This window comes from Paroedura picta, chromosome 12 (assembly GCF_049243985.1).
Source record: "Paroedura picta isolate Pp20150507F chromosome 12, Ppicta_v3.0, whole genome shotgun sequence".
NCBI lineage: Eukaryota > Metazoa > Chordata > Lepidosauria > Squamata > Gekkonidae > Paroedura > Paroedura picta.
Window position 1 is genome coordinate 37,377,314 of NC_135380.1, and position 14,849 is coordinate 37,392,162.

The following is a 14,849-nucleotide window of genomic DNA, read 5'->3' on the forward strand; positions in this document are numbered from 1 at the left end:
AGGCTGGTTGGCAGGGAAGCATGCAAAGGCCTCGCTGGCCCCTATGGGGCTGGCAAGTAGCCTTATCTCAATTTCCCATCCCCCCAACTTGGGAGAGCTCAAAGACCATGCATGGTCCTATGGGGCCTCCAGAACAATGACCCCTGTTTCTGACCCTCATCTCCAGGTTGTGCCCCAGGGCTTGACAGTAGCCCAAGCCTCTCCCTCCCAGCCACCCCACTCTCCAGACTGCCTACCTTTGCAAAGTGGGCCAGCAGAGCTGTCTGGTTCTCCTTCTGGAAGGAAGAAAGAGGAGGGGGAGGAGTGCGGGGGGGGGGAAGACCTACCATTGGCCCTCTGTGGGTGAGTGGCTGGTCCATGGCAACATGGTAACTGGTTCAATGAATGTACCATGCCAGAATTTTATTAATTGTATATGGGCAGGGTATGCACCATCTGCATAAAATCCCACTTTTATCATGGGGGAAAATGTTATATCTTCATGCTTCATTGCATCAAGTGTTCCTTTCTGCATTTTTTCCCTCATGACCCCCCGATGTATCTTAGTGAAACCTGTTACTCTGGAGATTTGTATGTACAGAATACATATTCTGCACATATGCATATTCCTCACAGAATACATCCTCTGCACATATTGTGATGGATGCTTCCATAGTAGCACATATGCAAATGCACTATTTCCCCCCCAGCAATCTAGCATACATTTTTAGAAAACAAGCCAAAAGGATACGCATCCAGCATGGGCATCTCAGATTGGAACCACGTATTCCAGGAAGAATTCAGAATCATCCCAAACTTGGTCCTAGAATCATAGAATAATAGAGTCATCCTGGGTCATCTAGCCCAACCCCCTACACTATGCAGGACACTCACAACTCTATCGCTCATCCACTGTAACCGGCCACCCCCTTGAACCTTCACAGGATCAGCCTCTCCATCAGATGGCTCTCCATCCTCTGTTTAAAAATCTCCAAAGATGGAGAACCCACCACCTCCCGAGGAAGCCTGTTCCACTGAAAAACCACTCTAACGGTCAGGAACTTTTTCTGGATGTTTAGACAGAATTTCTTCTACATTCATTTCATCCCATTGTTTCTGGTCCGTCCCTCCAGAGAGTCTTGCATGCTATCTTCAGGTTGACAGTACATTTCAGTGCCCCTTGCGTGCCATTGTTTTCTCCTGCTATGGAGCCTGATGCTTTGGTGGCTACTCAGAGCAACTTTGAGATGAGAAAATATGAATAAGCTTCATATACCTTGTTTCTGGCCTTCTCCAGTGATAAAAGGAAATGGCTAGCTACCTGGTGAAGCTACTTGCAAGCAAACCCCTCATTTTCCATTCTGATAGTTGCTCTCTGTTGGATCCGTACCCTCTCCCTATTTAGACAAGAGTTCAGCAGTAATATATCGGAGCGCTTCGAAGACACAACTTTAAGCCCTGGGGTGTTGCAGCACTGCCTTGCACCCCCCCCCCCCCCCGGGGAAATCTGCTCTCGCAATGGCACAGCTGCGAGAAACGTGTCATTAAAGAGCTTTGAACTACAATCAGTGGTGGAAATAAGAAGGGGGGGGGGGAGAACAGATACTTCTGGCTTAAAACTAACCCTCGCCTGGTCCTTGCGGTATCACCAGTGGATTGTTATGGGCACCGCAGTCTACAGTTTTCCCATTATTCTTGCGCAGTTGAGTCAAATGGACAAATTGGATTTTCTGTTGTGTTAAAAAGAGGAGGTGGAAGGAGGCTTGTCTTTCGAGACATTTCCTCTGCGTTTGTGTGTGTGTGTGATGCAAACACACACGGCAACCGATTCCACGAACGTACAATTACAGAATTTTATTAATTGTATGGGCAGTATATTATAGACAGTTGTTGGTCATTCACTCTCACAAGATGGAAACCTCAAAATAGGCAAGGGAGCGGCAAGTAGGAGTCTTTTCAGTAGACAAAAGGCCTTCTAGCCTCGCTGCACCAGCCTTAATGTGCAAAGAGGGTTGAAGAATTAAAATCTGTATATTCCAGGGGTAGTCAAACTGCGGCCCTCCAGATGTCCGTGGACTACAATTCCCAGGAGCCCCTGCCAGCATTCGCTGGCAGGGGCTCCTGGGAATTGTAGTCCATGGACATCTGGAGGGCTGCAGTTTGACTACCCCTGGTATATGCCTTTCACCCACTTTTGCAAGTGTGCATTCTGTTACGTATGGTGGCCCTTCTAGCATGGGTGAACCAGAGGGCTGAACAGATTTCCCTTCGGCCATTCCTTTGTTATTCTCTGACGTCCATCTCCTGAATTGTTGCATAACTTGGAGAAATTCTAAAATACATTCAGCAATCGGCGCATATACATTACACTGTACCGATTCCTTTTGTTCATTTGCATCTTCTCCCCCACCCCCACCCCCACCCCCAGCCCAATACCAGTGACCTTCTTTTAGGTGTGCATTGAGGCAATTGTCTTTGTGCTTACATCCACCTTCTTTGTATGTGGTGTTTTGCAAAAGTACATCAGCGTGCAAGTGTATTTGTCAAGCAGGGCAAAAAAGAATAATGGTAAAGTCACGCGTCTGATCACATCCGAGGATGAATATTCAGTTTGTACTTGGTTGAGCCTCTTGTGGCGCAGAGTGGTAAGGCAGCCGTCTGAAAGCTTTGCCCATGAGGCTGGGAGTTCAATCCCAGCAGCCGGCTCAAGGTTGACTCAGCCTTCCATCCTTCCGAGGTCGGTAAAATGAGTACCCAGCTTGCTGGGGGGTAAACGGTAATGACTGGGGAAGGCACTGGCAAACCACCCCTGTATTGAGTGTGCCAAGAAAACGCTAGAGGGCGTCACCCCAAGGGTCAGACATGACTCGGTGCTTGCACAGGGGATACCTTTACCTTTACCTTTACTTGGTTGATGTTGTGGAGTCAGGGGAGCAAAAAAGAACTGATGGAATTGACATGCAGGAATTGACATGTGGATGACATTCCCAAAAATGTTCAGTGGGATGGGAATTAAACAGTAGGGGATTCCCAGTGCATTGAAAATCAGACCTGGTAATTCGTTAAGGACAGTGTTTCTCAAACTGGGGATCGGGACCACTTTGGGGGTCAAATGACTCTTTCACAGGGGTTGCGGCAGGGCAAGCAGCTTGGCCTGGGGGGGCACCATCCACACAACAGCCTTGCGGAGTAGATCGAGATAGAGCGTTCGTCTGTCTGGAGCAGCGGGAAAGAGTGAGATCAGCATGGTGGGACAAGAGGCAGAACTGAACTGAGAAACGCCAGGAAAAAAACAACAACAATTTATATACCATCATGAACAATGGATCTTCACGCCATTGGTCAGTTTTGGTTTAATTTCTGTGAAAGAACACTTGCATAATTTAAGGTTGAGGGTCACCACAACATGAGGAACTGTATTAAAGGGTCGTGGCATGAGGAAGTTTGAGAACCAATGGTTTAGGAGGAAACTAGGGCAAGAAACATACTGGAAGCACACTGGAAGCATTTCTAGTGAGCCATACCATTTGTCATAAAGCTGTCTGAAATGAATTGGTTGATGTGTAATCTCTCTCTCTCTCTGTCTCTCTCTCTCTGTCTCTCTCTCTCTCATATTTAATATGAAGGAGCTGAGTGTATCACATCATGCCCTGACCATCACGAGCCCGTCCTGTTGCGTGCCAATGAGACATTACAAGACATCCAGCACTGGATGAACCCCCCAAGAGTGAAGGTAAATTGCCAGAACATATATGATTGGGTGCTCAGATATTTGAGTTTGGAATTGTCTTCACAGCTTTCCTTGCTTAAGCTGGTATCATATTTGGACACATTACCTCCTTCTATGAAATTAAAACCATTCCTCCCACCCTTGTCCTGGATTCAACAGGGTTGGGGTAACCCTGTTATTTTGTCCAGTGAAAAAGAATTTTTTTTAAAATCATTTAATAGATGGCGTTTTAGCACATGGAACTCCCATATCCAATGACTTTTAAATGCACAGGCCTGTTAATCTTGGATCTGTTATCAATCCCCAATTGTTAACTGGCCGGATCATAGAGGTAGCAGCAGCTCGTATCTAGGTTGCTCGTCAGTTATACATTGAAGTTAGGGACGGGATCGGAACAATGCAAAGAAATAGGTGTTGTGGAATTAGAGCTACAGTAGAAGTGTGAGTTTTCCTATGCATCAGCCAGCCTCTTTGTAGGCATGAGTGAGACTGAGAAAGTGGGAGATGTTTTATGCAGGCCTCCACATATAGGGTATGAGCCTCTTGTGGCGCAGCATGGTAAGGCAGCAGAAATGCTTTCTGAAGCTGTCTGCCCATGAGGCTGGGAGTTCAATCCCAGCAGCCGGCTCAAGGTTGACTCAGCCTTCCATCCTTCCAAGGTCGGTAAAATGAGTACCCAGCTTGCTGGAGGGTAAACAGTAATGACTGGGGAAGGGAATGGCAAACCACCCTGTATTGAGTCTGCCATGAAAACACTGGAGGGTGTCACCCCAAGGGTCAGACATGACTCGGTGCTTGCACAGGGGATACCTTTACCTTTACTTTTTACCATATATAGGAGGGTTTTCCCATTAGAATGCCATCTCTCAAGCACTCTGCACACATGATTGCAAATGACTCATAACAAGGGTTTTATATGAAGTAGCTTGTGAGTACGTTAAATTCTGTAGCTGTTTTTTTTTCTGATGATTTTTGAACTGGGTGAAAGTCAACCTGCAAATATCAGGTGTAGTAGCTTGGAGCGCTGACTTCTAATCTGGTGATCAGTAATTGATTCCGTACTCCTCCCGCATGCAACCAACTGGATGATTTTAGGCTTATCACAGCACTGATAAAGCTGTTCTGATGGAGCAGTAACATCAGGGCTCACCTCCCTCACTGGGTGGCTGTTGTGAGGAGAGGAAAGGGAAGGTGATTGTAAGCCGCTTTGAGACTCCTTCTGGTAGAAAAAAAGTGGCATATAAAAACAAGTCCTCTTTTTCTCCGTCATTAAATAATCAAATTAATAAGGGACATGTACTGCAGAGACTTCAGCTCTGTCTCGATCATGAAGTTCATGAAGTCTTTTTGCTGAGCCTAATCTATTTTACAGGCTTGTTCTAATGATTAACCTTGAACCTTACTTTTGTCTGAGGTAGGATAAATCTGAAAAGATTAATAATGTATCAAAACTACCTTCATTTGTGAGACCCTGGTGCTTAATTCTCCAGTCTCGTACAGTTCCTTTTCTTGCACCATGTTCCTCTGGACCTCCTTTGGGTTGCTCAATTTGTTTGAGATGTTTTACCACTAGTGTTGCCAGATCTTGGTTGGGGAAATACTGGAGACTTTGGAGGTGGAGCCAGGAGTGGGCAGGATTTAGGGTGGGGAGAAGCATCAGTGGAGTATAATGCCATGGAGTTGACCCTCCAAAGCAGCCATTGTCTCTAAGGGAATTGATCTCTCCAGTCCAGGGGTTTTCCAGATTCCACCTTGGGATAGGCTAAGGATGCCAGCTCTGGTTGAGAAATACCTGGAGACCTTGGGGGTGGAGCTGGGGATGAGCAGGGCTTGGGGTGAGGAAGGAGTCCCCCATCCAAAACACCCTTTTTTTTCAGGGGAACTGATCTCTGTTGCTTGGAGATGAGTTGTAAACCTGGGATATCCCCAGGTCGCATCTGGGGATTGGCCTCCCTATTGGCCACTGATTTGGCTGTGGAACGTTCAAAGTGTGGCCATTGGGTCAGGTTTTTTGAGAGAGGACGAAGTTGGGGGAGAATATCATTGGCCAGCAAATAATTGCACCCTTCCCCCTCCCCCCTTTCCAGGCCCCTCTGTCACTCTTAGTTGGTCTCCATACTTCTTAGCCGAGCCCGAGCAAGCACATAAAAACTTCCTTATCTCTATATTAGGGGCTGTTTCTCACCATCTCTTTCCTGAATTGTAGGCTTTCAAGTGTGTTTATAATTCACTGTGAAATAAAAACCCCAGCTTGAAAGAGCACGGCTTGGCCTCCCCCATGCTGTCCTCCTTTATTGATGCCGTCGCTTGGAGGGAGCTGTAGCGGGTTTTATACCTGCGTATCCCTGGAGGGCTCATTAGGTAGCCAGGGGGGAAATAACTTGGTAGTAAAAGAGAATGGCAGCCAGGGGTTGGGGGGGGGGGGAGAGCAGGAGGGGAGGATGATGTGTTCCAGGAATACATGGGGGGGGGGAACACACACAAACTCTCTCTCTCTCTCTCACACACACACACACACACTCAAGGGGTGGACAACAAGGACAGATTTGCAGAAATATGTAGTCAGATGAGTTGTGCTAGGAATATTTGCTAACTCTCAAAAATAGCATGCCATATGGAGATAACCAAATTTAAGGATGGTTTCAGATTTTTCATACCTGCTGTTTTGACTCAAGAGGCCCCAGCTTGGTTTTCCTTCTCCCTTCTGTCAATGGAGGGATTTTGATGTACTTTTCTGCTTCTGCGCACGTAATATTTCCAGATTGCTTAGGTGACAATAATGAGCATGGCACAATGAACAACACATTGGTGACATACACTGCAATTTAAATATGATCTAGATTGTAGGGATGGCTGATTCAGTTGGATAAGCCCGAAAATACTCAAATCAATACTGAGTTGAGTGCTTTTCATGCTTATCCAAGCCAAATCACAATCCCCATAAATTCTGGAGAAGACTCAACTGATTTGGCTTGCTTGGGCTGATTCAGCTGACTGAGAAAGACTCCCCAGCAGAGGAGTATTTGACCGAAGGAGGGTCAAAGCGGCTTACATTCGCCTTCCCTTTCCTCTCCCCACAACAGACACCCTGTGAGGTGGGTGAGGCTGAGAGAGCTCTGATATCACTGCTCGGTCAGAACAGCTTTATCAGTGCCATGGCGAGCCCAAGGTCACCCAGCTGGCTACATGTGGGAGAGTATGGATTCAAACCTGGATTGCCAGATTTGAAGTCCGCATTGCTAACCACTACACCAAGCTGTCTCTTTGTACACAAAGCTTTTCAGATATTTAAAACATGGGTTCAAAAGTGAAGCATTCTGATGAGTCCTGCAAATAATAGAGTTTGATTTCTTTAACTCTGTGGATCCATTGAGCAGTCAGAGGTACCGCAAATGGTCTCTCGTCCTGGCCCCGTTTGCCTTGGTTTTGGCAGCATGCATGCACCATTGGCAGACTTTTGGACCTACCTCAGCCTGTATGCTTATACAGAGGTCTAGGACCACTGATCCTCTCAATGAGGGATAACTGAGTAAATTCAGGGGAAACCCAGATTGCCCTGGTGTAGCATAAACTTCTGAGGGTTCTCATTCATTTGAAATATTTATGCCTCTCCTGATCAATACTCCCTTGAGAGAGCTTCCATGCTAGGTTAAAAATACAATGTGTAAAGCTAAAACAGAGCAGATACAAATTAAAACCCCAAGGCTTAGAGACAAAACAGACGCTCCTAACTGCGTGTGAGCAGATTTCCCAAATCAAAAGCCCAGCTGTTAAAAGGTATTAAATATTCATCTCTCCCAAACTGAGAGTAAACGAGAGAGCAATAAAAGAGAAATCGATGCTAGACGGAGGGCACTGAGAAAGCAAGGGGGAAAGCCCTAACCAAAACAACCCGCAAAGAAAGAAATGTTGTATCTTGGCACCTGAAACTCAGTTGCATTGCTGCCAGGTGAAGGGATGAGGGTGGAAGAGTTCCATATTCAAAATGCCACAACAGAAAGGTCTTTATCCCTAGCTAGTTCACAAATCTCAGGTTAGCTGGTAGAGGGCATAACAAGGTGACCTCATTTGCAAATCCAGGTGGCCCCAAATTATTTTTTCTTGCAATGGTGAGCAAGGGAGGAGAAAGGAAATGCAGATGGATGTACAGAGGATCCCGCTCCAGGTTAAAATACCATCTTCCATGCCTTTTCTGCCTCCCCAAACCTCTATGAAGGGAATAACAGTCCCCAAAGCACTAGAATGTAGAAGTAGATCTCCTTTAGTGGACCAGGGAGAATAAAGGCAGGGACAATCATAAGGAAGATATTTAAGACAGCTTCTTCCCCATTTATGACTGCATCTGGGAGATATCCCAGGTCCATGGCACAAATGTAACAGAGAGGACAGCCATAAAGATGAAACTCAGGACAATAAATTTGAAAGCAGTTCAAATATACCAGGGGGCAGGTAGAGTCCATGTACCCAACAGGGATCTGCACATCTCCACGTTTGTCTTGGAACATCAGCAGCCAGAGATGGGCGGGGGCCATTTGCCCTCCCTTCGCCCGGCTGCTGGGATCCTCTGCCTGTTCCACTTGCTGAGTGTTACACATGATACAGCCCTTCAGTTTTTACGATGTCTTTTACCACTTTGCAAAATCCTTTATTCTTCTGAATTAGAAACAGGTTTCTTGAATCCGGACCAAGTTTTTGCTCCCAGGAGGTTTGCCAACACTTAGGATTGGCTTTGCAGTTGTTATTATTATTATGTCACTGAATAAATGTTATTCAGTCATTATTACTAATATTGCTTTTGCTAAATAACGGTAGCTGCAACAGTTGTGATTTCAGAGTGCACAGTTTTCTAAAGACTCTCATCTTGGTTATCCCAGGGGGCGATCCAGGCTCATAAAGCCGGACAGCCTTAGACATCCTGCACTGTGTCTTGCCCACCTGCATCTAAATTCTTCCAACACGGCTGGACAACAAAGCTAGGTGAGGCCAGCAGCAGAACTTTTCATTAAATAAACCTAGATATACTCACCATCCTGCCAAGATGCACAGATTTACTCACATGACCTTCAATGAGACCCACAGATAAGATGCAGAGAACGTCTCCTTTGTGCACAGGGTTCTTTTAAGGGGAGTGCCTGGTCCCGGTGCTTTCCCCCCTCTGAGCATTCTTTCCAGAAGTTTCATTGGGAACCGGTTTGGTGTAGTGGTTAAGAGTGGCAGCTTCTGATCTGGAGAAATGGCTTTGAGTCCCCACTTCTCCTCCACATGCTGTCAGCTGGGTGACCTTGAGCTAGTCACACTTCTGTTAGAGCTCTTCTCACAGAGCAGTTCTGTCAGGGGTCTCTCAACCCCACCTACCTCAATGGGGATCTGTTGTGGGGAGAGGAAGGGAAGGTGACTGTAATCCAAGACTCATTGGGGTAGTAAAAAGCAGGGTACAAAACACAGTTCTTCTTAATCATTAAATGTAGATTAGATTGGTTTACTGCCGGGGCTACTTCCACTTTCAGAGCAGCTCAGACTGAGGGAGTCTATCAGGAGCTTTAAGGGAGAATAAGGGAAGGGAAAAATGGGGAATAGAAGAGGGAACTTCCATAGAAGTACAAATTACAACATTCCAATATTATTATTATTATTATTATTATTATTATTATTATTATTATTATTATTATTATTATTATTATTAGATTTATTTCCCGCCTCTCCTGATAGGCTCGAGGTGGGTCACAACAACTAATCCCATTAAAATTCCCATTAAAACATCACTCTATAGAAAACATACCAGTAGCGGTTTATATTTATCAAAGAAAAACACACCAATCATTCCATCTAATGTGTATACAAGAAGAATACAATTCTATTCTATATGATTTATTTACACCAAGATAATCTGTAATTTCAGCCTTTTATATTTATTCCAAATGGTTTTAACAAAGAAATGGGGGGGGGGCTCAGTGTTGCAACATCTCAACCAGAAGTGCCATTGCAATATCATCCCCCCCCCCCCACACACACACACCCTCAATATTTGTTCCTGGTAAAAAGCCCAGTTAGCAACTCTAGAAATATGTTCCAGAGGGCATCTTGGTCTGTTATTGCAAAATGAGAAAGGGATATAGTGCCACTTTAAAAACTAACAGGTTTATCATGGCACAAACTTCCATAGCTGGAACCTATCAGATACATCCTCTCTTGGCAAAATGGATATATAAAAGGGGGGGGGGGGATGAACAGTGATGTTAAAAAAAAGTCATGGAATGCAATGAATTCAGTTTGTGACCTTTCTTTGCCAAACACAGAAGTACAAGATCAGCACAGTGTCCATTCACAATAACTGTAAACCCTGGAGAATACAGTGATATCTCCTCTTAAATCCTAATCAAACAATGATTTATGCTACTCTCAATCTTTGAAGTGTTGCAAAACTAATTTGTGTTTATAAGGAAGGAAATAATGTATTTATCCTTATATATTTGTCTATGTAAACTATGTATAAGCCCATGTATAAACCCATTCAATCCCTTGCCTCAGTCCCTTAATGGCAATTATATACCTAATGTTAAAACAAACAAACACAGAGAAAACTTAGAACAGCATTATGTCCCAGGAAACCATAGGCTATTTCCCACAAAATCCTTGTTGTGCTATTTATGAAGAAATGAGTGGGAAGCTCAGAGGGAAATCACATCTCACATGGGGTTACAAAATACCTTGACCCAGTCCTGCCACTGCATAGGAAGCTGCTTTCCAGTTGACTCAGACCCAAGCCTCTAGCTCATCGCTGTCTACGCTTCTGGGGCAAAGGAACACATTGAGCTGGGGATGCCAGAATGAAAACCGGAGCCCCACATGATAAAGCAGGTGCTCTACCGCTGACCCACAGCCCCTCTCTAATGTCCTAACACAGGGGTGGGCAAACTGCGGCCCTCCAGATGTCCATGGACTACAATTCCCATGAGCCCCTGCCAGCAAAAGCTGGCAGGGGCTCATGGGAATTGTAGTCCATGGACATCTGGAGGGCCGCAGTTTGCCCACCCCTGTAAGAGGAAATTTTACTTGTGCTCCTCCCTTTTTCAGTTTGTTCTTCAGGGTTCAGAAGATTGACGTTTTTTCTCCCGCTCTCTTATTCCACGCCAGCTTTGTTTATTTTGACAAGTTGTAAAAAAAGGTCTTCTGTTTTTGTTTTTGTTTTTTTCATGCTCACTTTCAGTAAATAGAGCCAAGAAAGAAAAAAGGCAGGGGGGGGGGGGAAAGGCAAAATAGTCTTCCTGGTTGAAGACCTGGTTGTGGCTCTAACCTTGACATTTCCAAAGAGCTGTCAAAACCTCATTGGTAGCATGCTTCATGCTGTCATGAGGCCTCTGTCCTCTATGCTTTGTGGTCTGCCTCACTCTTGGGATAAACAGCATGGGTCTCCTCTCCACCCCTGACCGGTTTTACCCTTATTCCTTTCCTTTCCTTTGCACACAGGCCAGCCCTGTTGCAAGACAGGTGGAACAAACTGGCTTGAGTAATAGTGGAAAATCCTTGCGCGTTGGAAAGATAAACAGACCTGTACAGATAGTATAAAAGTCCTTTTGCTAGCACATGCCAGGTAAGCCTCCAGTGACAGAAACTGTAAAAACACACCAAGGTTCCCCTGCAGACAGAATAAATTAGTCCTCAAATCAGCAGGGGGAAAGGGTAGGTAGCTTTGTGTGTTTTGCATGTGACGCTCTCCTCCCCTTCTTTGGAAAGCCTAGGCCGTTTTAAGCATATGCTAAATGAATGTCATTGTTGTGTTGTGGTGTTTTACACACTGTTTTACGCACAGGAGGTTTCATGCTGGGCTGCAGGCTGGAATTTTAGTCGTGACAGGTTGCCCCACCTCTTCCTGCACCCACATGGGGGAACATTTGGCGTGGTGCATCTCATCCACCCCGCCCCCATTTGTGCTTTTGCACGGGAGCTGGGACAGTGAATTTCCCAGTGCGTAAACAGTCGAAGAGAACAATTCAGCTGTCCTTCCCAGTGTAAAAGCAGAATTTCCCTGCTACTAATTTCAGAAGTGTAACAAAAGCAAGGTTGGGAAATAACCATGCCAGTCAACCAAACCTTGGTTTATTTCGAGTTGAGCTGGGATCTGCTTTTATGGGCAGGAAGGGAAGAGAAGAGGAACTTCTTTGGAGCTTTGATGCAGTTTCTGAGGATATCACTTGAAATGCCTTTTGAGTGCCCCTTGCCAAGCCAAGGGAATGGTTGCATAATGGTCCAATGCTTTTGGCAGAGAAGAAAAAACACCTCACTTACCAAAATCATGATTTCTTAGGGCTTATCTACACATTACTCACACTTGATCTATACAGACCTGCTCTTTTCTGTTTTCTGTTTGCAGCCAAAATAGGTAGCGAGAAAGGAATGGTGAGCTCTACCCTCTGCTGTTTTTCCATTTGCAGATCCTCCTGCAGACTTGCCATTGGCTCTGTTGTTGTAGCAGAGTCACATAGTTGTAATAATGGAGTCTACAGCAAGTCCACTAGGAGGTTTACAAATATAAATGTAGCTGCACAAGATGAAAAAATCCTGTATCAGACAACTCCTGTCCCACATCTCAGAACTGTCTCAGTTCTTTCCCAAGGAATACAAGGAGGCAGCGGAGGAGGAAGAGATGGAGAATGATGCTTGTTTATTATATACAGCTTTTCTCTAACCCAGTGTTTCTCAATTATTTTACCATTGAGAAACTCTTTTTTACCATTTTACCCAGTCTTTCTCTACTTTTTTACCATTGAGAAACCTCTAAAACATTCTTCAGGCTTCGAGAAACCCTACAAGCTGCACAATTGTGCAGAATATGGTTGAGGAGGAGGAGGAGGAAGAAGGAGAGGAAGGGGAAGGGGAAAGAGGAGGAGAAGGAGAAGGAGGAGGAGGAGAAGGAGAGGAGAGTTGGTTCTTATATGCCGCTTTTCCCTACCCAAAGGAGGCTCAAAGCGGCTTACAGTTGCCTTCCCATTCCTCTCCCCACAACAGACACCCTGTGGGGTGGGGTGGGTGAGGCTGAGAGAACCTCAAGACTGATATTACTGCTTGGTCAGAACAGTTCTATCAGTTCTATCTATCCCAAGGTCACCCAGCTGGTTGCATGTGGGAGAGCGCAGAATCGAATCTGGCAGTGCCAAGTCTGCAGTCCTAACCACTACACCAAACTGGCTCTCAGCTGTGTAGATGCCCACTCAGGACCCCTCCCCTTCCCACCCCTCCAGGCCCATCAGCCATTTTTTGAGTGGGGGCAGGTCTACATGGCTCTGTAGGAAGCATGGTAGGGCAAGAGGTACTCTGCTACATATGTGGAGGGTGTTTGAGCTAGTTCAAAACATTTGGAGTTTAGTTATAAAGAAATAATGTATATCATAGCCTGTGCATTGATTTATCCCCTCTGATGTATCTCTTAGGAGATATATCCTTTGGGATAAAAATAATATGGCATATTAGGAATTTACTTATAGCAGTAAGGATGAGAGCTGGACTGGGGTGGGTCATCACTGTATGTGTTATTGGATCTTAAGGCAGCATTTGATGTTGTAGACCATGAACTACTTGCTCACTGCCTCATTGATGCAGGGATATGGAGGATAGCTCATCACTGAGTTGCCTCCTTTCTCCACAGTTAAAGACAAAGAGCTGCAATAGGGAGAATCAGTTGCATCTCTGTCATCTCCCACAGGGACCAGTTCTCTCCCCAACATTATTTGTGCCCTCTTGCCCAATTGATCCGGAGCGAAGATGTTGGGTGTATGTGGATGACACCCAGCTCTATCACCTGATGACAACCAACTAAATGCCCGCTCCCAACTCACTGGCTAGATGTTTTGAGACTGTGGTGAGGTGGCTCAAGGGTAGTCATTTGAAGCTGAACCCTTCAAAGATGGAGATCCTGTGGTTAGGCAGGAAAGGTCCAGAGAAGGATGCGCACCTCCCTCTCCTGAACAGAGTGCAGCTAATAACTGCACATATGGCCAGGAACTTGGACATGATTTTTGATACCTCCTTGTCAATGGAGGCTCAAATCATGAGAGTAGCAAAGCTGGCATTTGTCAATCTTTTCCAGGCAAATTTACTAACACCCTACCTTCCCCCAGAGTACCTGGCCAAGGTGATCTATGCAACACTCACCTCAAGACTGGATTACTGTAACTCACTCTGCATGAGCCTACCCTTGGGTCTTATTTGGAAGGTACTACTGGTCCATAATGCGGCTGCAAGGTTCCTCACCATGATGCCATGGAGGACATGTTATAAGACCAGTATTGTAGCAACTACATTGGCTCCCAGCTGAGTTCTAGATTTGGTTCAAGGTTCCGGTAAAAATCTTTAAAGCCATTCGTGGTCAGGGGCCTGTGAATCCAAGGGACTGCTTGTCTGAATATATCCCCTGAAGAACACTGAGGTCAGCTATGGTGAACTGACTGGTAATCCCCAGCCTCAAATATAAATCTATATAAATCTAAATAAATAAATAAAATAAAGAAGTGTGACTGACTTCAACCAGAGCCAGGGCTTTTTTGGCCTTAGACCCTACCTGGTGGAATGAGCTCCCAGAGAACACGAGGGCCCTGACTGAACTAGCACAGTTCCTCAAGACCTGTAATCTCTTCCAACAGGCTTACGGTTGAGACTAGCACACACAGGAGATCTGGAAGAGCACTTGGGCCTCCCCTGCTGGCTCAGCTTCTTCTCCTGTACTCCCCCTCAATCTCAGAGGGAGGCCTTTATCAGATAATTGGCTCTGCATATCCCAACTGGAAGGCAGTGTGGAACTAGTTTTAACTAATTTTGATTGCAAAATGGATTATTTATTGTTTGTATTTATTGTCTACGTTGGTGTAACCTGCCCCAAGATGACTTGTTCAAGAGTGGTGGGTTATAAATATAAATAAACAAACAAACAAACAAACAAATAAATAAATAAGCAAGCAAGCTCAGGCACAGAAACAACAAACAACTTTAGGAAAGAAGACATTGATTAAGCAGGATTTGGCTTTAATGATTACAGATAAGATAACAACTTATACATGATCACAGAGTATGGACATATGACAAAATCAGAAGGATTTAGACTCCTTTTCTGAACTTCTGGGATTTTTGTAAAGTATTTAATATGGTA

At 45.2% G+C, this 14,849-nt stretch overlaps 1 protein-coding gene across 1 annotated transcript in view; it reads left to right on the forward strand.

Annotated features, from left to right (window-relative positions):
- PAPPA (pappalysin 1) overlaps window positions 1-14,849 on the forward strand; it is a 286,657-nt gene that overhangs the window by 222,380 nt on the left and 49,428 nt on the right. The window contains exon 19 of the mRNA XM_077305078.1: window positions 3,606-3,712. Within this exon, the coding sequence (XP_077161193.1) occupies window positions 3,606-3,712 (107 nt within the window). The remainder of the gene's footprint in view (window positions 1-3,605; window positions 3,713-14,849) is intronic.